Source organism: Pseudorasbora parva, chromosome 11 (genome assembly GCF_024679245.1).
Source record: "Pseudorasbora parva isolate DD20220531a chromosome 11, ASM2467924v1, whole genome shotgun sequence".
NCBI classification, from domain to species: Eukaryota; Metazoa; Chordata; class Actinopteri; order Cypriniformes; family Gobionidae; genus Pseudorasbora; species Pseudorasbora parva.
This window is the reverse complement of record NC_090182.1, coordinates 38,233,047-38,256,806: the sequence shown is the minus strand read 5'-3', so window position 1 is coordinate 38,256,806 and position 23,760 is coordinate 38,233,047. Positions and strand designations below refer to the sequence as shown.

Below are 23,760 nucleotides of genomic sequence, written 5' to 3'. Positions count from 1 at the left end.
AAACATTTACTGTAGTTTTTCACCAGCTTTGCACACACTGCAGAGGGATTTTGGCCCACTCCTCCAAACAGATCTTCTCTAGATCAGTCAGGTTTCTGGCCTGTCGCTGAGAAACACAGAGTTTGAGCTTCCTCCAACGATTCTCTATTTGGTTTAGGTCTGAAGACTGGTTAGGCCATGCCAGAACCTTGATATGCTTCTTACAGAGCCATTATCCTGGCTGTGCGATTCGGTTATTGTCATGTTGCAAGACCCAGCCTCGACCCATCTTCAATGCTCTAACTGAGGGAAGGAAGTTGTTCCCCAAAATCTCGCAATACATGGCCCGGTCATCTTCTCCTTAATACAGTGCAGTCCCCCTGTCCCATGTGCAGAAAAACACCCCCAAAGCATGATGCTACCATTCCCATGCTTCACAGTAGGAATGGTCTTCTTGGGATGGTGCTCATCATTCTTCTTCCTCCAAACACGTTTAGTGGAATCATGACCAAAAAGTTATATTTTGTCTCATCTGACCACATGACTTTCTCCCATGACTCCTCTGGATCATCCAAATGGTTATTGGCAAACTTAAGACGGGCCTGGACATGTGCTGGTTTAAGCAGGGGAACCTTGCGTGCCATGCATGATTTCAAACCATGACGTCTTTTACCAACAGTAACCTTGAAAACTGTGGTCCCAAGCTCTTTTCAGGTCATTTTCCAGCTCTTCCAGTGTAGCTCTGGGCTGATTTCTCACCTTTCTTAGAGACCCCATGAGGTGAGATCTATCATAGAGCCCCACTCCGAGGGAGATTGACAGTCATGTTTAGCTTCTTCCATTTTCTAATGATTGCTCCAACAGTGGACCTGTTTTAACCAAGCTGCTTTCCCCGTGGCCCTTTCCAGCCTCGTGGAGGTGTACAATTTTGACTCTAGTGTCCTTGATCCGCTCTTTGGTCTTGGCCATGTTAGTATTTGGATTCTTACTGATTGTATGGGGTGGACAGGTGTCTATGCAGCTAACGACCTCAAACAGGTGCATCTAATTTAGAATAATAAATGGAGTGGAGGTGGACATTTTAAAGGCAGACTAACAGGTCTGTGAGGGTCAGAATTCTAGCTAATAGACAGGTGTTCAAATACTTATTTGCAGTTGTATCATACAAATAAATAGTTAAAAAATAATAATATATTGTGATTTCTGAAGGTTTTCTTTTTTTAGATTATGTCTCTCACAGTGGACATGCACATACAATGACAATTTCAGACCCCTCCATGATTTCTAAGTAAGAGAACTTGCAAAATAGCAGGGTGTTCAAATACTTATTTTCCTCACTGTATATACACACATATACATAAATACACACACACACACACGCTAGATTGCATTTTAGATGGCATAGCAATATTGTCTAAAATATGTATTGCTAAAATGTATTAGTCAGCTATAATACAATCTTAACCAATTACTTTGAATTAATGCATTTTCTCAGCATCATCACTTCTGCCACCCATAAATACAACAACGAGTGTGTTCTGCCACCTACTCACTGACCTCCTCTAATGGAGCAGGCTTTTTGTCATTTTCAGGTTCCACTCGAACTCTGACAACTCCCGATTTATCCACAACCTCTTGAATCAGCTTCCCACTCTTGCCAATTACTTTCCCTGCAGGATGAGGTAGAAAATTTAACGATCACATTAAACATCATGGGTCCAGGACAGAAGGTCCAGTCCGTGAAGGAGAATGTTGTTCATTTCACTTGTCCTCACCGACTAAATTTCTAGGAACTTTGATAACATCTTCAGAAAACTCCAGATAGCTTCTGGCCTTCCGTACAGCTTCCTGGTCCTGGAATTGAAACAAAATCCATCACAAAGACCCATTAAGCAGTGTTAATTTAGTTTACGAATAATTTGTGTCATTTTCACCAATAACATTTTTTCACGGATGAAAACAAGACAACTTAATAAAAAACAGTTTTGAATAACAAAAACTGATGAAAATATATTGAAATTTTTCGTCAATGAATAAAAACTAGATGAAAAGTGGCAAGAGATCAGTCAAAACTGATGTCCTGTTAGGTAGATACACACATTTGAATTGTAACATGCCGATCTACGTGGCGGGAAACAAGTTGGCATGCACTTAATGCATCTCTTATAAAATTAATACTTATCGAATATAATAAATATAAATGTCTGGGAAAAAGAGAAGACAGCTGGGAACACACCCAAAGCCTGCAGCCGTGCGCATAGAAAGTTACCTCTTAGCGCACAAGTACTGAATTGAGCTCTCTTTCGCATCTGAATGGACAAATACACCAAACATTATGCCCGTTTTGGAGAGTACTCAAGTGAGTACTCACAGTCGGTTATGTTTTAAGAGAACGTAAACAGTTATGAGAATATCAAGACGCCTTTTTTGGTCTCACATATTCTAATAAGCATCACATTTAATTGACTTTACCTACACAAAAATTCCCCAATAAAGCGGTTACCTCTCCATAGATGTGAAACGTGCAGGTCTCTTCATCCAGATCTATAGTTGTGACCCCAGGAATCTTTCGGGCTTGCTGGATATTTGCCCCATGGGTGCCTATGGCCAATCCCATCAGGTCATCACGCACCACAAACTGCTCATGAAACCTTGAGGCCAGTTGCCGAGAGCTCTGGAGGGAGGAAAAAAGGCAGGATTGACCAATTTTGTCTTACCAATTGGAACCTTTGCTGGTAGCCTCATATTGGTTCATATTGATGCAGAAATGTACTTTATTACAAAGGGTAAACACATTTTGTAAAGCGTAAAAATATTTGTAAATATAAATATTTGTATAATAAATGAATGATTATAAAGTCTTTTAAAAATGGTTAAAAAAATGTAATGGCAAATAATGCATAGTCAGTTGTGGCTTTTAAGGAGGATATGCAAGGATGTGCCTACAGCATTAGATTTTGAACATTTTCAGCGTTGCCTGATATACACAAGTGCTTTCTGTATGAAACTTAACAGTGAGTTCAAAAGCCCACAGCAGTCCAGCTACAATTGCACCATATATATTAAAAAAATATACAAAAAAAAATACAATATTTAGCCACACATTTGATAGCATTCTTCAAACCTTTTCAAAACCAAATATACTTATGCAAAGAAATAAGTGCATTAATAAAGCAGACATCAAAAACGTATTCAATAAAACAAGCCAATGATAAAAATTAATTCAAAGAGTTTATTATAGACATTTTTTTTAAACCATAAAACGCATATAATTGTTTGTTTTTTTTAATTACCGAATTCCTCTGAATATAAGCAAATACATTTTTTAAAAATATATTTAAAATACGCATGTAACAATAGGTGGCCCCAAATATGATTAAAATGAGTGTGCCCAGAAAGTGCCATTTTAGAAGTTCTCAAGTGTAAACATTCTTAAAAACGCTAAGAGTCAAAGAAAATCTTCATGTCTTGTTTATGTGCCTCACGGATGGAACCGAACTTCTTCTGTGCTTGATTTCAAAAATGTAGAAGGTTCCAGGATTTCAAAAATACCATAAGACTTCACTTCCACTGTTAAATGTGGGGTAAGCGATAATTCTAAGTCATTCCTGAACATTGTTGATATTTGAAATCAACCCCAAACAAACACACTCCTTTCTTCATTGCTCCACCTCCAAAGCTCACTCTCCAATCCTAGAGAGTCCCAATCCTCCAGTCAGTCTCAAACCCTGATCGCTGGTATGCGAGGCGAGTGCACTAACATGGACGCTAAACAGTAAATACTGCATCCTCTAGCAGTCATCAGCCTGCTCAACTCTCACTAGCTGGCCTCATTTACAAACACAATGTCAGAGTGGATGTCTATTTATCATAGCAGAAGTACAACATAATAATGCTTGACATTATTTTTTGTGAAGATGATGAACGAATGACAAGGAAGCACAACAAATTAAAGGGTTAGTTTACCCAAAAATTTAATTGATGTCATTAATGACTCACCCTGATGTGGTCATTGGAACACAGTTTAAGATAATTTATATTTTAGTCCCAGAGCATATGCAGTCTATGCCCATTTTACAGTCCATGTCCAGAAGAGGAATAAAAACATCATCAAAGTAGTCCATATGTGACATCAGTTGGTTGATTTGAATCTCTTGAAGCATCGAAAATACATTTTGGGCCAAAAATATCAAGAACTATGACTTTATTCAGCATCGTCTTCTCTTCTTTGTTTGTGTTCAAACCTCAAATAAAGATTAAAACGGTTATGAATCAGTGAATCGATCAATGATTCGGATCGCCAATGTCACGTGAGCCCCACCCTCTATATAGATATCAGAGAACAATTTAACATATCGTTTCAACTCATTCTAGAGCACCTTTAAAGATTACATTCGGAACTATTCGGTACACACGTGCACTATATCAGAACAGTCCTGTACCGAAATGGTTCGGTGTGAATACACATACCGTTACCATAGACAGTAAAAGAAATGGACAGAGCTATCCCATTGACTTCAACGGTGGAAAGTGAGGTCAGTAAGGAGCACTCATTTCCTGATGGCTGAGTGAACTGCGCAGGCTCAGACTGAGGTTGACGACGTAGATGTGACGTGAGCAACCTGTCTGACAGCTGTAGATCTTCTAGTAGTTGTGGAAAGTGAAATCTGAATCACGCTGTTTAAATATTTTCTCCCGTTGCTTTTGGCTCACTATGGACTTCTCCCCATTCTTCTCCCTTGACTTTGTGTCTCCATGTCCCCCCGACTGTCTCATAAGCCCTATTCGGACTGGATTAGTTTAACATGGGGACGTGGGGGTAAAGTAATTATTACCAGAGGTTCTCGGTGATTTTAGTCCCGTCCGAATGTGCCATCTCGGTAATCATTACGGACAATGTCAGTAAAGATTACCGAGACTTTTACCTTCTGTAAAAAGGTCTGGAAAAATTACCTCAGGTAATACTAATCCCGTTCGAATAGACCTGCTGTAAAAATGTATGGTAAAATTCCGTCATTGCCTGTTTAAAAGTTACAAAAAGAGCACATTTTGCGACCTTGGAGGCGCTTGAAGCATTCGGTTGCGTTGTAGGTGGTGGGACAAATCTGTGGAAAATGTCCAGTATTTTCCGCATATCATTTAAAGCAAAAAGAAGATCAAAAGCACTTATTAGAGGCACAACACATTTTAGCTCTAGGAAAGTGTCTATTACCAACATAATCCAATCAGAATCGTTAGACTGGACCTAACTGTTTATTAAAACACATATATATTGGAGACGGAGTTCAGACTGGGGCTCAGGTTTTGTGTTTGCTCACGCTATAACGGTAACATCATACGCACATGACGTCAAGGAGGTGCGTAAAACGAGTTACTCCTCCCACTTCTGCTAGTTTTACTGAGATGTCTTATCCCGTGCGAATTGGCCCTTGATATTACAGACGTCCTGAGGTAAAATGACTTTACCCCCATGTCAAACTAATCCAGTCCGAATAGGGCTATAGACAGTAAAAGATTGCCTGCGAGCGTCTTCTCAGGTCTATACGGTAATTTCTCAACTGTGCGACAGAGTCGCATTGGTTATGATGCAATCGTTAGCCTAATTTTACAAAAACAGCTTCTGCGGGGCGATAGTGTAAGATACAAGGTAATGGAGCCTTTTATGCATTGTCGTGTTTATTTATAAATAAACAATGGACAAATGGAGTCTTTAAATCGCCTCAGATGTAAAGTTATTCACTGTCAAATTAACTCAAAAATGAATGGGAGTCAATGGGGATGCTAACAGCAGGTGATGGCTTGGTTAGCAATGGCCGCCCCTATGGGTGGAACGCTTTCCGAGTGCTAGATTACCCCCTTGACCGTTACACACCTTGTTTTCACTATGAGATGAAAAGCCTACTTGTTATATAATTCAGATGGGTTACAGGTTATTTTTATGGTATGCCAACTTGTTTTTTTTTCAAGTGATCATTGTAACATTTTACCAGTATTTACCATACTTTCAATACAAAAAATACAAAGTATTTACTTTATCAAAAGGCCTCCAAAAGGTACATCTTGAAAAAGGGAGGGTCACCTTATATTCAGAGTCGTCCTATATTCAGGCCAATAAGGTATGCAGTGCTCAAATGTGTGCTAATTGGAATATATATGTGTGTGTGTGTGTGTGTGTGTGTGTGTGTGTGTGTACTTGTCTACCTATCTAACAGGGGACCTTGGCGTCGTTACACACTCACCAACAGGGGACCTCTGAGCCAAGAGGGGACATTTTTCAAGTCCCCTGTTGGTCATGCATTAAATCATGTGAAAATGAAGTAAAAAACTAAAGAAATGCTCTGGTGATTTTTTAAATGTTTGACCAAGTAAGGACCTACAGGTGTGTGTGTTTAAATCATGTTAAAATCAAGAAACAACACTCTGGTGAATTTTTAAAAATTTTGACCAAGAGGGGACCTAAGAGTGTGTGAGTGTTTAAGGCCATGCTCAGCAGCTCCCCTGTAGGCTGGAGCAGGAACTGTAATAGCCCTTAAACACACGTCGTTCACACACACACACTCCTCTATTGTTTAAATGGCCTGCTGTCTTCTGACTCTAGAGCTGCTGTTTAACAGGCTGCTTACTAAAGGAACAAACATATAGATTATATCTCTTTACTAAACACCCTGACTAGTTTCAAACTTTGCATTACTTTAAAATTAAATACTACAGGATCCAAGAAAAAACGATTAAAAAATCTAAACAACCAGGATGTAATTAGAAATACATCTGCCATCAAAATGTGTGTGTCCTCAGTTTCTACAAATAAATATAGTAAATACCATCCATCATGGCCGTGGAGAGACCGTAAAACTTTATTAAATTATTAAGGGATCTCATTCAATGCTTTTGTAAACATTTTTTGTTTCTGTATATATATATATATACATATATATAACATTTTAATGACAGTGGCCTATAATTATTGAAAAATAATGCATTATTTTATTTATATAAAAAAAAAGGTACGGTAAATGGGACAAACTTTGCATCTAGAGTTCTTTTAAACAAGTGTTAACATAGACATTATTAAAAACATTTTATTTTAGCCAAGTATTTGTAAAAATAATGTGTGACTTTTGGCCCATATAAAAGGCCCATCTTACCACCTTATACATTTATGAGTGTTTTAAACTAACCACTTTTGATTTATTTATGTTTAACAAAATGATGCAGGTCCCCTGTTAGATAGTAAATCACGACGCCTGTGTGTTTGCTGTGACATTTCTTATCATCATAAACACACTGCAAAGATTTAGAGTTTTTACAGCAATACCTGAGTTTAAAGGGTTAAATCAAGCAGAAATAGCTCTCTAATGTATTAATTGCAGGTCATTATTGAATAGTGATTACAATACACACACACACTGACTCGGGTCCCCTGTTAGATAGTAAATCACGACGCCTGTGTGTTTGCTGTGACATTTCTTATCATCACAAAAACACTGCAAAGATTTAGATTTTTAACAGCAATACCTGAGTTTAAAGGGTTAAATCAAGCAGAAATAGCTCTCTAATGTATTAATTGCAGGTCATTTTTGAATAGTGATTACGTTACACACACACTCAATCAGGTCCCCTGTTAGATAGTAAATCACGACGCCTGTGTGTTTGCTGTGACATTTCGTATCACCACAAACACACTGTAAAGATTTAGAGTTTTTACAGCAATACCTGAGTTTAAAGGGTTAAATCAAGCAGAAATAGCTCTCTAATGTATTAATTGCAGGTCATTTTTGAATAGTGATTACGTTACACACACACTCACTCAGGTCCCCTGTTAGATAGTAAATCACGACGCCTGTGTGTTTGCTGTGACATTTCTTATCATCACAAACACACTGCAAAGATTTAGAGGTTTTACAGCAATACCTGAGTGTGGCAAGGGGGGCGTGGTTCAGCGAGGTCTGCAGCGGGAGAGAGGGCCACGGGACGAGCGGTAAGTGAGTGGGTTGGACGCAGATTAATAACACCTGTCTCTTGTTCTAGTAATGAGCGCGGAGACGGGATAAAACACCAGCGGAACCGGAGACCGAGGAGAGAGAGAGTCGGACTGTTGGTGCGAGACACTGAGTTTACCGGAAGCCGGAAGTGCGTGACCCGGAAGTGATACAGAGACTGAGCGATATATGAGAAAACAGACACACGAAGAAGTGTGCACGTTTGTGTTTGAGTTGAGAATAAAAAGCATCAACAGTCCTGCCGACCCCCGTGTCCTCTTCCTTCCTTACCTGATCGAACTTGTTACACTGGTGCCGAAACCCGGGAAGGAAGCAGGACAGAGCCGCCGCCATGACAACGCCCTCCGCCTCGCCATTTGCGGAGATCATCGCCTCCCTCGCGGTCCTCCACCAGGAACATCATAAGGCGTTGCTGGACCTTCGGACTGAACAGGAGCACCGCTTCGCGGCCATAGTCCAAGGCCAGCAAGAGGACCGCGAGCAGTTCCGGAGCTGGATGGACCGGGAGGTTCGCGCCGAGGCCGCTGGGCGGGCCAGCGCACCGGTGCACGTGCCCCTACAGAAGATGGGGCCGGAAGACGACCCCGAGGCCTTCGTGGATCTCTTCCAAAAAGCCGCGGAGGCCTGCGGGTGGCCCCGGGCACAGTGGCCGGTGCGCCTCATCCCACTTCTATCAGGCGAAGCCCAGGCGGCCGCGCAACATCTACCGGTTGCGAACCTCCTGGACTACGACGACCTGAAGCGGGCCATACTTCAGCGGGTCGGCCGGACCCCAGAACAACACCGCCAGCGTTTCCGCTCCCTGGAGTGGGGCGAGTCCGGTCGACCCTTCGCATTGGCCCAACAGCTCCGGGACGAGTGCCGCAGATGGCTGCTGGCCGGCGGCAGCGACGTGGACCATGTCGTCGATCTGGTGGTGCTGGAGCAGTTTATCACTCGGCTCCCCAGGAAGACCGCCGAGTGGGTCCAGTGCCACCGGCCCACGTCGCTGGAGACGGCCATCAATTTGGCGGAGGACCACCTGGTGGCGTGCCCGGGGGTCGGCGCACCCCCACTAACTTCTCCCTCTCTCTCTCCCCCTTCTCTCTCTCTCTCTCGACCTGTCCCTCTCCCCAGGTCCCGCCCTCCAGGCCCTCCTCGCGTTCCCCCCAGAGGCCGGGGTGGGATGGGCCTTGGACCGTCTGGGAGTTCGCGGGTCCCGCCCAGGGGGGCGGGGCCGCTGGGGACGGGTAGTGACTATGGATCCGGTTCCGCCCCCTATCCGCGCTTAGCCTCCAACCCACTCCCCGCCGCCGGGGCGGCGGGTAGGCCTGGGCTGGCCTGCTGGCGGTGCGGTGATCCGGATCATTTTGTGGACCGATGTCCGATGATGGACATCGGAACAATGATCCGGATCCCGGACGTCCAGCGGACCACCCCCGATCAAGCAGGAGAGTACCAAATTCCTGTAAGTATCAAGGGGGGTACATATCAGGCCTTGGTGGATTCAGGATGTAACCAAACCTCGATCCATCAAAGCCTGATTCAGCCTGGGGCGTTGGATACAAGCCGCGTGGTTAAGGTGCGGTGTGTGCACGGGGATGTGGTGGAATATCCGGTTGTCCCAGTCACGATACAGTTTAGGGGGAAAAAGCATAGTGTTGAGGTGGCGGTTAGTCCCCACCTCCGGCATCCGCTAATTCTGGGGACGAATTGGCCCGCCTTTTCGGCGTTATTGGGGTCGTTGTGCGCGGATGCCGCTTGGGGAAACAAGGCTAGGAACGGGGCGGTGCGAGTGCAGGTTGGCGAGGCTGATACGGGGCCCTTGGGAACGGCTTCAGAGGAACCGAGCGGGGTTGAGAGACTGATTCTCTCGGACCGCGATGACTTCCCTCTGGAGCAGTCTCAAGACGAGACGCTAAAACATGCGTTTCAACAGGTCCGCACTATCGACGGTCAGCCCCTCCAACCCGCATTGCCCGTCACGTATCCTTATTTTGCCATAATTAAAGATAGGTTGTATCGAGTGACCCAAGACGCTCAGACAAAAATGGATACAACCCAATTGTTAGTACCAAAGAGCCGCCGGGAAATGCTTTTCCAGGCGGCTCATTCTAACCCGATGGCGGGCCACCTGGGACAGGCGGCCACGCTGAATCGTTTAATGACCCGATTCTTTTGGCCAGGCATTTATGACAATGTGCGCAGGTGGTGCGCGTCTTGTCCTGAATGTCAGTTGGTGAACCCACTGGCCGCCCCAAAAGCGCCATTGCGCCCTCTTCCATTAATGCAGGTCCCCTTCGAGAGAATTGCGATGGACCTCATCGGGCCATTAGAACGATCCGCACGCGGGCATCGTTTTGCGCTAGTTATCGTGGACTACGCAACACGATACCCGGAAGCAGTGGCTCTCCGCAACATCTCGGCGAAGAGTGTTCCGGACGCACTGTTTCGTTTAATCTCCCGGGTGGGGATTCCGAAAGAAATCCTCACTGATCAAGGCACGGCGTTTATGTCGCGCACGTTAAGCGAATTGTACGGATTATTGGGCATTAAATCCATTCGAACCAGCGTCTATCACCCACAAACAGACGGTTTGGTCGAACGATTTAATCGCACTCTTAAATCCATGATCCGTAAATTCGTTCAAGAAGACGCCAAAAATTGGGATCGGTGGTTAGAACCCCTCTTATTTGCTGTGCGCGAGGTCCCGCAAGCCTCCACGGGGTTTTCCCCCTTCGAGCTTCTCTACGGGCGTCAGCCACGGGGGGTGCTGGACGTCCTACGAGAAACTTGGGAGGAGGGGCCTTCGTTGGCCAAAAACGAAATTCAGTACGTCATGGACTTGCGAACAAAACTCCACACATTGGGGCGGCTATCTAGGGAGAATTTGTTGCAAGCCCAGGACCGCCAGAGCCGGTCATATAACAGGGGTACTAAACTGCGCAAATTCACACCGGGAGAGAAAGTGCTCGTTCTACTCCCAACCTCGAGCTCAAAATTAATGTCGAAGTGGCAGGGGCCGTTTGAGGTCGCACGACAGATAGGAGAGCTCGATTATGAAGTGATACGATCCGATAGGAACGGGGCACGTCAAATATACCACCTCAATCTGCTGAAAAAATGGAATGAGGTGGAATCGGTGTTGTTGGCAACGGTGATCGGGGGAGAGGATGATCTCGGGCCAGAGGCGAGCATTAAAGCGCAATCAGTCGCGCTGGCCCCTGGGGGAGACCACCTCTCACCGTTACAACTCGCTGATTTATCGAAGTTGCAAGCGGAGTTCGCTGACGTGTTCTCGCCCCTACCGGGACGTACCGACTTGATTCAGCACCATATCGAGACCGAGCCGGGCGTGGTAGTTCGCAGCCGGCCGTATCGCTTGCCTGAACACAAGAAAAAAGTAGTTCAGGACGAATTAGGCGCAATGCTCGACATGGGAGTAATCGAGGAGTCCAACAGTGACTGGGCGAGCCCGATAGTTTTGGTCCCCAAAACGGACGGCTCGGTCAGGTTCTGTGTGGACTACCGCAAGGTGAACGCTGTGTCGAAGTTCGACGCGTATCCAATGCCACGGGTTGACGAATTGCTTGATCGGTTAGGCTCGGCTCGATTTTATTCGACACTGGACTTAACAAAGGGCTATTGGCAGATCCCCTTGTCTCCATTGTCCAAAGAAAAAACAGCTTTCACCACGCCGTTCGGATTACACCAATTTGTCACGCTTCCTTTCGGCTTGTTCGGGGCGCCCGCAACCTTCCAGCGACTCATGGATAGGATTTTGCGTCCCCATGCTGCATATGCTGCTGCGTACCTAGATGACATAGTGATTTATAGTCACGACTGGCAGCGGCATATGCAGCATGTGAGGGCGGTCCTGAGGTCGCTGAGGAGAGCGGGGCTCACGGCCAATCCAAAGAAGTGTGCGATTGGGCGGGTGGAAGTAAGGTATCTGGGCTTCCACTTGGGTCATGGGCAGGTGCGTCCCCAAATTGATAAGACTGCCGCAATTGCAACCTGTCCGAGGCCCAAGACCAAAAAGGAGGTAAGACAGTTCTTGGGGCTGGCGGGATATTATAGACGGTTTATACCAAATTATTCGGACCTCACCAGCCCTTTGACTGATCTTACTAGAAAGGGGCTACCAGATACGGTCCAGTGGACGGAGCCGTGTCAACAGGCTTTTACCCAAGTAAAGGCTGCCCTATGTGGCGGGCCGCTGTTACACTCCCCTGACTTTTCTCTCCCTTTCTTGTTGCAGACTGACGCGTCGGACAGGGGGCTGGGCGCAGTCCTGGCCCAGGAGGTGGAGGGGGGAGAGCGGCCGGTGCTGTACATTAGCCGTAAGCTCTCCAAGAGAGAAGCTAAGTACAGCACCATAGAAAAGGAGTGTTTGGCCATCAGATGGGCCGTTCTCACCCTCCGCTATTACCTCCTGGGGCGGGAGTTCACTCTCTGTTCGGACCACGCTCCTCTCCAATGGCTCCACCGCATGAAGGATACCAACGCGCGGATCACCCGTTGGTATCTGGCTCTTCAGCCGTTTAAGTTCAAGGTGGTCCACAGGCCGGGTGCTCAGATGGCTGTGGCCGATTTCCTTTCCAGAAATGGGGGGGGGGGGCTGCAGGCCGGACGGCTCCCCGGCCTGAGTCGGGCGGTGGGGGTATGTGGCAAGGGGGGCGTGGTTCAGCGAGGTCTGCAGCGGGAGAGAGGGCCACGGGACGAGCGGTAAGTGAGTGGGTTGGACGCAGATTAATAACACCTGTCTCTTGTTCTAGTAATGAGCGCGGAGACGGGATAAAACACCAGCGGAACCGGAGACCGAGGAGAGAGAGAGTCGGACTGTTGGTGCGAGACACTGAGTTTACCGGAAGCCGGAAGTGCGTGACCCGGAAGTGATACAGAGACTGAGCGATATATGAGAAAACAGACACACGAAGAAGTGTGCACGTTTGTGTTTGAGTTGAGAATAAAAAGCATCAACAGTCCTGCCGACCCCCGTGTCCTCTTCCTTCCTTACCTGATCGAACTTGTTACACTGAGTTTAAAGGGTTAAATCAAGCAGAAAAAGCTCTCTAATGTATTAATTGCAGGTCATTATTGAAAAGTGATTATGTTACACACACACTCACTCAGGTCCCCTGTTAGATAGTAAATCACGACGCCTGTGTGTTTGCTGTGACATTTCTTATCATCACAAACACTCTGCAAAGATTTAGAGGTTTTACAGCAATACCTGAGTTTAAAGGGTTAAATCAAGCAGAAATAGCTCTCTAATGTATTAATTGCAGGTCATTATTGAATAATGAATATGTTACACACACACACTGAGTCGAGTCCCGTTAGATAGTAAATCACGACGCCTGTGTGTTTGCTGTGACATTTCTTATCATCACAAACACACTGCAAAGATTTAGAGTTTTTACAGCAATACCTGAGTTTAAAGGGTTAAATCAAGCAGAAATAGCTCTCTAATGTATTAATTGCAGGTCATTATTGAATAGTGATTATGTTACACACACACTCACTCAGGTCCCCTGTTAGATAGTAAATCACGACGCCTGTGTGTTTGCTGTGACATTTCTTGTTGTCATAAACACACTGCAAAGATTTAGAGGTTTTACAGCAATACCTGAGTTTAAAGGGTTAAATCAAGCAGAAATAGCTCTCTAATGCATTAATTGCAGGTCATTATTGAATAGTGATTACGTTACACACACACACTGACTCAGGTCCCCTGTTAGATAGTAAATCACGACGCCTGTGTGTTTGCTGTGACATTTCTTATCATCATAAACACACTACAAAGATTTAGAGTTTTTACAGCAATACCTGAGTTTAAAGGGTAAATCAAGCAGAAATAGCTCTCTAATGTATTAATTGCAGGTCATTATTGAATAGTGATTACGTTACACACACACACTCACTCAGGTCCCCTGTTAGATAGTAAATCACGACGCCTGTGTGTTTGCTGTGACATTTCTTATCATAATAAACAAACTGTAAAGATTTAGAGTTTTTACAGCAATAACTGAGTTTAAAGGGTTAAATCAAGCAGAAATAGCTCTCTAATGTATTAAATGCAGGTCATTATTGAATAGTGATTACGTTACACACACACTGACTCAGGTCCCCTGTTAGATAGTAAATCACGACGCCTGTGTGTTTGCTGTGACATTTCTTATCATCACAAACACACTGCAAAGATTTAGAGGTTTTACAGCAATACCTGAGTTTAAAGGGTTAAATCAAGCAGAAAAAGCTCTCTAATGTATTAATTGCAGGTCATTATTGAATAGTGATTATGTTACACACACACTGACTCAGGTCCCCTGTTAGATAGTAAATCACGACGCCTGTGTGTTTGCTGTGACATTTCTTATCATCTCAAACACTCTGTAAAGATTTAGAGTTTATACAGCAATACCTGAGTTTAAAGGGTTAAATCAAGCAGAAAAAGCTCTCTAATGTATTAATTGCAGGTCATTATTGAATAATGAATATGTTACACACACACACTGAGTCGAGTCCCGTTAGATAGTAAATCACGACGCCTGTGTGTTTGCTGTGACATTTCTTATCATCACAAACACACTGCAAAGATTTAGAGTTTTTACAGCAATACCTGAGTTTAAAGGGTTAAATCAAGCAGAAATAGCTCTCTAATGTATTAATTGCAGGTCATTATTGAATAATGAATATGTTACACACACACTGACTCAGGTCCCCTGTTAGATAGTAAATCACGACACCTGTGTGTTTGCTGTGACATTTCTTATCATCACAAACACACTGTAAAGATTTAGAGTTTTTACAGCAATACCTGAGTTTAAAGGGTTAAATCAAGCAGAAATAGCTCTCTAATGTATTAATTGCAGGTCATTATTGAATAGCGATTATGTTACACACACACTCACTCAGGTCCCCTGTTAGATAGTAAATCACGACGCCTGTGTGTTTGCTGTGACATTTCTTATAATCACAAACACACTGCAAAGATTTAGAGTTTTTACAGCAATAACTGAGTTTAAAGGGTTAAATCAAGCAGAAATAGCTCTCTAATGCATTAATTGCAGGTCATTATTGAATAGCGATTATGTTACACACACACTCACTCAGGTCCCCTGTTAGATAGTAAATCACGACGCCTGTGTGTTTGCTGTGACATTTCTTGTTGTCATAAACACACTGCAAAGATTTTGAGTTTTTACAGCAATAACTGAGTTTAAAGGGTTAAATCAAGCAGAAATAGCTCTCTAATGTATTAATTGCAGGTCATTATTGAATAGCGATTATGTTACACACACACTCACTCAGGTCCCCTGTTAGATAGTAAATCACGACGCCTGTGTGTTTGCTGTGACATTTCTTGTTGTCATAAACACACTGCAAAGATTTAGAGGTTTTACAGCAATACCTGAGTTTAAAGGGTTAAATCAAGCAGAAATAGCTCTCTAATGCATTTATTGCAGGTCATTATTGAATAGTGATTACGTTACACACACACACTGACTCAGGTCCCCTGTTAGATAGTAAATCACGACGCCTGTGTGTTTGCTGTGACATTTCTTATCATCATAAACACACTGCAAAGATTTAGAGTTTTTACAGCAATACCTGAGTTTAAAGGGTTAAATCAAGCAGAGATAGCTCTCTAATGTATTAATTGCAGGTAATTATTGAATAGTGATTACGTTACACACACACTGACTCAGGTCCCCTGTTAGATAGTAAATCACGACGCCTGTGTGTTTGCTGTGACATTTCTTATCATCACAAACACACTGCAAAGATTTAGAGTTTTTACAGCAATACCTGAGTTTAAAGGGTAAATCAAGCAGAAATAGCTCTCTAATGTATTAATTGCAGGTCATTATTGAATAGTGATTACGTTACACACACACACTCACTCAGGTCCCCTGTTAGATAGTAAATCACGACGCCTGTGTGTTTGCTGTGACATTTCTTATCATCATAAACACACTGCAAAGATTTAGAGTTTTTACAGCAATACCTGAGTTTAAAGGGTTAAATCAAGCAGAGATAGCTCTCTAATGTATTAATTGCAGGTCATTATTGAATAGTGATTACGTTACACACACACTGACTCAGGTCCCCTGTTAGATAGTAAATCACGACGCCTGTGTGTTTGCTGTGACATTTCTTATCATCACAAACACACTGCAAAGATTTAGAGTTTTTACAGCAATACCTGAGTTTAAAGGGTTAAATCAAGCAGAAATAGCTCTCTAATGTATTAAATGCAGGTCATTATTGAATAGTGACTACGTTACACACACACACTCACTCAGGTCCCCTGTTAGATAGTAAATCACGACGCCTGTGTGTTTGCTGTGACATTTCTTATAATCACAAACACACTGCAAAGATTTAGAGTTTTTACAGCAATACCTGAGTTTAAAGGGTTAAATCAAGCAGAAATAGCTCTCTAATGTATTAATTGCAGGTCATTATTGAATAGTGATTACGTTACACACACACTGACTCAGGTCCCCTGTTAGATAGTAAATCACGATGCCTGTGTGGTTCTCTCCTCAACCCCCACAACCCCCCACTCACAATTTACATTTCAATAAGGGAAGACTTGAAAAACCAGTTTGTGAACCACAGGCCAATAGAGCTCAAACTACCAATGTGGCAGAACCCTTCTCAAATAAACTAGAGAAGATGCTGGGATTTGCCCTGCCAAATTAAACTAAATTACAGTTTTTACAATCGCTAGGCCACGTTTCTCAATACTTTGGTCATTTTCAAAACTTGTTCTCCAAACCAACTTTCTGCTTCACATCAGTTATTTCACATTCAAAATCCACAAAAACTAACAAAACACTTAATTCATGTCTCAAATCAAGTGCCAATGATCCACAGTTTAGCTTGCACAGACTGAAGTTGTGATCACTCTGTGAAGAGTTTTGAAAAAGTGACCAACATTTGTTTGACAAATTTGAGAGTGCCAGAGACTTTGACTAAGGAGAATATTCTGAGCACACTGTGTGATGTTATTGAGATCTTTTATGAAACTTTTTAGAGGTGACAAAAGTGAGAGTTCCAGAGTATCTAGCTGAAGAAAAAATTCTGAGCTCAGCGTGCGATACTGTTGAGATCCCTTCTGAAACTTTAGAGGAGACACATATGAGCAATCCAGTCTCTCTAGCCAAGGAGACAAATCAGAGCATAGTATGTGATGTTGTTGAGATCTCTTATGAAACTTTAGTGGAGATAAACATGAGAGAATGTCATTTTTTGTCTCAGGATAAACATGTGAGAAGCAGGAGACAGCCTTATGTCTCAATTTGATGTTCACTTGATCTCATTTCTGTCTAGGAGAAAGATGTGAGTTGAGAAGGAGATCTCAGGTTTGATTTTCCTTTCCTCTAGGTTGGCCTTTGGTTCACAAACTGGGTTTTTAGGGCCCTATAAAATCCGTTTTATTTTTTCCCAAATTCCGTTTTTTCCGTTTTAATTTTTTGCAGATTCCTTTTTTTCCGTTAAAATGTTTGGTAATTCAGTTTTTTTACCCTTTACTGTAATTTTGGTGAAAAAAGAGTTTGCTTTTAATGTTAATATAATACAACATAAAACAAAAAATAGGAATGACCTTAAATTTATCGAGGTAACAAACATCACATTTACTTTTTAGGACAAATATGATATTTGACATAACACTGCACTTCAAATACTTCAAATATTAATGGTTATTAGCTTTAAACTTTCCGGTAAAATAAATTATAATAGTTTATATAAGTTAAAATGAAAGTGCTCCATTAGCTTTTTCTTTCAAGTAATTTTTTTTTTAAAAGAACTAAAAAAAAAAAAATCATAAGAATCATCTTTTACAGTACTCTTAAGTACTATTAAGTAAAACATTTAAATTTGAAAATTAACATAAAAAAAAACATTGCACCATGAAATCATGTAGTGAATTGTTCTGTGTGTTTAACAATCACCATTATGATATCCAGAGCTGTGAAAAATAAAAATACACGAAAACACAACACTGCCAGAAGTTTTTTTCCCCAACTCTAAAGGCCCCTTTAAATGATTAAAACTAGATGCTTAATTTTAACTTTAAGGTTACTTATCATGTAAACTACCCATATAGAGCATGTTAAATGCATGTTTGGAACAGACTAACAGAGGGGAAAACGGTCGCATTTGCAGCAGATATGCATTGCTGCCTAATGTGCACATTATAAATCAAAGCACGAGATGACAGGGGTCGAGCAGAACACCGGAAAATCTGACAGAATGGACAATATTTGTCTGTCTGTGCAATACACGAGCGCGGCTCACGCTCTCCATACGCAAAGCTTCTGCGCCGAAAGCTGCCGAAAGCAGAGCCGTGGAGACCAACTTCGCCATACTTTCATTGTTTTGAAGGGCGAGCTGAAATGACGGGAGGGGTTGTGTCGCGAAGATTTGCTTCCCCCGGTCTTCACTTTCCTCAGACATACGTTCTCCACCCACACGACACAGAATTTCATTACAAATATGTAAAATTCCGGGGAAATCTGCATTAACACCAGATTCAGCGTTTATATGCAGATTCCGCGTTAATATGCCAATTCCGCGATTCCGTCCGCGATTCCGTGATCGCGGAAATTATAGGGCCCTAGGTTTTCAAGTCTTCCCTTATTTATTATTATTAAAATGTAAATTGTGTGGGGGGTTGTGTGGATCTACTGTGTTTGTGGGCCCAGTTTACAGCAGTTAGTTCACCTACAAATGAAAATTAGCCCATGATTTACTCACCCTCAAGTCATCCCAAGTGTATATGACATTCTTTTTTCAAATGAATAAAATCTGAGTTATTTAAATTTATATTAAAAAAGTCCTGGCTCTTCCCAGCTTTAAAATGCCAGTGCCTTGTCGGTCCATAAAAGTGCATCTAACCATCATATAACTGATCCACACAGTAACTGATCCATAGACTAAAATACTAGCTTTCGGTTTTCGGTGCCACACGAATCACATTGCGCTTAAAGGACAACTCCGGTGAGAAATGACCCTAGGGGTAATTAACAGATGGTTACCGAGTAGATCATTCTCTGGGATGCGGTTTCATGAAAATCGAATTTAAAGAGTTTTATCTCTAAACACAGATTAGCTTATAATGTTTGTCTATGGGGCATGGAATAAGTGAAATTAAATCGCTAGTTAATACCACTAACAAGGCTCAACATATCCTCACACTAACACGGCAGCATAATGAGGGTCCCTACATGCAAACCGAAGCATTGAGAACTTGTTAGAGTACAAACAGTTTAATAAGAAGGTACTTTATAAAGACAGTACATTACGCGTTTACAGACGGCAGCCATCTTGGAAAACAGTCTCGACTAGTCGAGCCACGAACGCTGTGCTAAGTGAGCTGGTCGATAGGAATTAAGTTTGTGAAATCTAATTACATGGACTTTTTTTTCTTTTTTTTCTCTACTGCGTTCAGTGCTTTCTTCCGGAAACAATGGCCCATATGAGATTCCAAGTCACAGTTCATCACTTAGCACAGCGTTCGTCACTCAAATCTGTTTTTACAGATAAAACTCTTTACACTTGATTTCCATGAAAACGCATCCCAGAGAACGATCTACTCGGTAACCACCATCTGTTAATTACCCCGAGGGTCATTTCTCACCGGAGTTGTCCTTTAAAGAGTAACCCTTCTTCACCCATGAATCCTTGACGTATGTGCACTGACAAACGCAGAAGAGAGAAGATAGAGCTAAACAAAACTTAGCGTCAGGGGTTACTCTTTTCATAATAACACTAAAACACAATTTCTTTCAATAAAAATAGTTAGTTTAGTCTATAAAGTTTAAAATATGGACATTGTTCTTACACAAACGTGCCACTTTGCTTCAGAAGGCTCTTCATTACTCATGTGCGTGAACACCTGAAGCACACGCCCCAAAAGCTGTATCTCTGACAGTGCACGAATGCTAAACTAAAATGCTAAAATTAATACAAAATTATTTTAAAAAAAAGGAAGTATCCCAGTAAACATAGTTGCTTATGTCATAGTAGGTTCAGTTAAGTAAACATACACTTTGAGAAAAAGTAACTTTAAAATTATTAACTTATAAAATATATATATATATATATATATATATATATATATATATATATATATATATATATATATATATATATATATATATTTTTTTTTTTTTTTTTTTTTTTATTTTTTTTTTACAGTGAGGACAATACAGTGTTATATTACTACTACTGACAGACCGTCCTGAAAAGCACTGTTTATTTCATGTGTATCATATCTTTTGTATTTATTTGTGCTTTCATTTGTAATGTGTTTGGGCTAGTGGTTTAGATGTGCTCTTGAAATTGGAATAGAGAATAGTGTGTGTTGAGTTTGCTGCTCAACCCCCCACCAGTAATTTACATTTCAATGCATGAAGACTCTCACAGGTGAGACCAAGAAGCTCACTACTGTTACCTGTGTCCTAGACCAAATACACTGCCAAAAATAAATTGAAATTACATGATGAAATGAAATTACAATCGCTAGGACATATTTCCCAATATTTAGGAGAACTGAGTGAGGAGTTATATTTGCTAACCAACTTTCAGCTTCACAGCAGTTAATTTTACTTTTACAAATCAACTCATTCTTCCAGAGCACGGCACAGGTTTATCCAACACTAACATCAGGAACATTATACAATTAAAATGTCTTTACAAAACTAGAATGACACTCTCTGCTGCTTATAATTCACTGCATGCTTACAGTACAGTACAACATTATTCCTAAGTTTCCTCTTTTGAATGGATGGTAATGGACTAACACTTGTGTTGGTGTTCAGTTTCATAAAAGTTGCTTTGATAGTGTTTGATTTTTTTTAGCAGTATAAATTGCATTACAGTATTACTGTATACATGTTGTAAATTGCTGTCTCATTCAGTTTTGTATTATGTTATTGTTTTGTCCATAAGTTTAACACTTTTGAAAACAGCATGTAAGGATGTGCGAATTGGCCTGTAGAACAAAGATTTGATTGTGTTTGTGTCAAAGTGAGAAAAGATTTCAGGTAAATTGAAAGATGTTGCCATTGAATGCATTTTGTGCCAAATCAATGTTGATCCACAGTTAAGCTGTGATATAAAATGTTCTTTTACAAAACATTTCTCAATAATAAACACACTTTTTCAACTTTTTCAACTCTTCACACAGTGATCACAACTTCAGTCTGTGCAAGCTAAACTGTGGATCATTGGCACTTGATTTGAGACATGAACTAAGTGTTTTGTTGGTTTTTGTGGATTTTGAATGTGAAATAACTGATGTGAAGCAGAAAGTTGGTTTGGAGAACTGTGGGAAGGATTTTGAAAATGACCAAAGTATTGAGAAATGTGGCCTAGCGATTGTAAAAACTGTAATTTAGTTTAATTTGGCAGGGCAAATCCCAGCATCTTCTCTAGTTTATTTGAGAAGGGTTCTGCCACATTGGTAGTTTGAGCTCTATTGGCCTGTGGTTCACAAACTGGTTTTTCAAGTCTTCCCTTATTGAAATGTAAATTGTGAGTGGGGGGTTGTGGGGGTTGAGGAGAGAACCACACAGGCATCGTGATTTACTATCTAACAGGGGACCTGAGTCAGTGTGTGTGTAACGTAATCACTATTCAATAATGACCTGCAATTAATACATTAGAGAGCTATTTCTGCTTGATTTAACCCTTTAAACTCAGGTATTGCTGTAAAAACTCTAAATCTTTGCAGTGTGTTTGTGATTATAAGAAATGTCACAGCAAACACACAGGCGTCGTGATTTACTATCTAACAGGGGACCTGAGTCAGTGTGTGTGTAACGTAATCACTATTCAATAATGACCTGCAATTAATACATTAGAGAGCTATTTCTGCTTGATTTAACCCTTTGAACTCAGGTATTGCTGTAAAAACTCTAAATCTTTGCAGTGTGTTTGTGATGATAAGAAATGACACAGCAAACACACAGGCGTCGTGATTTACTATCTAACAGGGGACCTGAGTCAGTGTGTGTGTGTGTGTGTAACGTAATCACTATTCAATAATGACCTGCAATTAATACATTAGAGAGCTATTTCTGCTTGATTTAACCCTTTAAACTCAGGTATTGCTGTAAAACCTCTAAATCTTTGCAGTGTGTTTGTGATGATAAGAAATGTCACAGCAAACACACAGGCGTCGTGATTTACTATCTAACAGGGGACCTGAGTCAGTGTGTGTGTGTGTGTAACGTAATCACTATTCAATAATGACCTGCAATTAATACATTAGAGAGCTATTTCTGCTTGATTTAACCCTTTAAGCTCAGGTATTGCTGTAAAAACTTTAAATCTTTGCAGTGTGTTTGTGGTGATAAGAAATGTCACAGCAAACACACAGGCGTCGTGATTTACTATCTAACAGGGGACCCGAGTCAGTGTGTGTGTAACGTAATCACTATTCAATAATGACCTGCAATTAATACATTAGAGAGCTATTTCTGCTTGATTTAACCCTTTAAACTCAGGTATTGCTGTTAAAACTCTAAATCTTTGCAGTGTGTTTGTGATGTTAAGAAATGTCACAGCAAACACACAGGCGTCGTGATTTACTATCTAACAGGGGACCTGAGTCAGTGTGTGTGTGTAACGTAATCACTATTCAATAATGGCCTGCAATTAATACATTAGAGAGCTATTTCTGCTTGATTTAACCCTTTAAACTCAGGTATTGCTGTAAAAACTCTAAATCTTTACAGTGTGTTTGTGATGATAAGAAATGTCACAGCAAACACACAGGCGTCGTGATTTACTATCTAACAGGGGACCTGAGTCAGTGTGTCTGTAACGTAATCACTATTCAATAATGACCGGCAATTAATACATTAGAGAGCTATTTCTGCTTGATTTAACCCTTTAAGCTCAGGTATTGCTGTAAAAACTCTAAATCTTTGCAGTGTGTTTGTGGTGATACGAAATGTCACAGCAAACACACAGGCGTCGTGATTTACTATCTAACAGGGGACCTGAGTCAGTGTGTGTGTAACGTAATCACTATTCAATAATGACCTGCAATTAATACATTAGAGAGCTATTTCTGCTTGATTTAACCCTTTAAACTCAGGTATTGCTGTAAAAACTCTAAATCTTTACAGTGTGTTTGTGATGTAAAGAAATGACACAGCAAACACACAGGCGTCGTGATTTACTATCTATCAGGGGACCTGAGTCAGTGTGTGTGTGTGTGTGTGTGTAACGTAATCACTATTCAATAATGACCTGCAATTAATACATTAGAGAGCTATTTCTGCTTGATTTAACCCTTTAAGCTCAGGTATTGCTGTAAAAACTTTAAATCTTTGCAGTGTGTTTGTGATGATAAGAAATGACACAGCAAACACACAGGCGTCGTGATTTACTATCTAACAGGGGACCTGAGTCAGTGTGTGTGTGTGTGTGTGTAACGTAATCACTATTCAATAATGACCTGCAATTAATACATTAGAGAGCTATTTCTGCTTGATTTAACCCTTTAAACTCAGTTATTGCTGTAAAAACTCTAAATCTTTACAGTGTGTTTGTGATTATAAGAAATGTCACAGCAAACACACAGGCGTCGTGGTTTACTATCTAACAGGGGACCTGAGTCAGTGTGTGTGTAACGTAATCACTATTCAATAATGACCTGCAATTAATACATTAGAGAGCTATTTCTGCTTGATTTAACCCTTTAAGCTCAGGTATTGCTGTAAAAACTCAAAATCTTTGCAGCGTGTTTGTGATGATAAGAAATGTCACAGCA

The 23,760-nt window shown here is 41.5% G+C and overlaps 1 protein-coding gene across 1 annotated transcript in view; it reads right to left on the bottom strand.

Annotated features, from left to right (window-relative positions):
* fmr1 (fragile X messenger ribonucleoprotein 1) overlaps positions 1 to 23,760 on the bottom strand; it is a 45,496-nt gene that overhangs the window by 15,607 nt on the left and 6,129 nt on the right. Inside the window, exons 8-10 of the mRNA XM_067457881.1 lie at positions 2,483 to 2,653; positions 1,755 to 1,833; positions 1,537 to 1,649 (exon numbers count right to left, since the gene is read on the bottom strand). Coding sequence (XP_067313982.1) covers positions 1,537 to 1,649; positions 1,755 to 1,833; positions 2,483 to 2,653 — 363 coding nt within the window. The remainder of the gene's footprint in view (positions 1 to 1,536; positions 1,650 to 1,754; positions 1,834 to 2,482; positions 2,654 to 23,760) is intronic.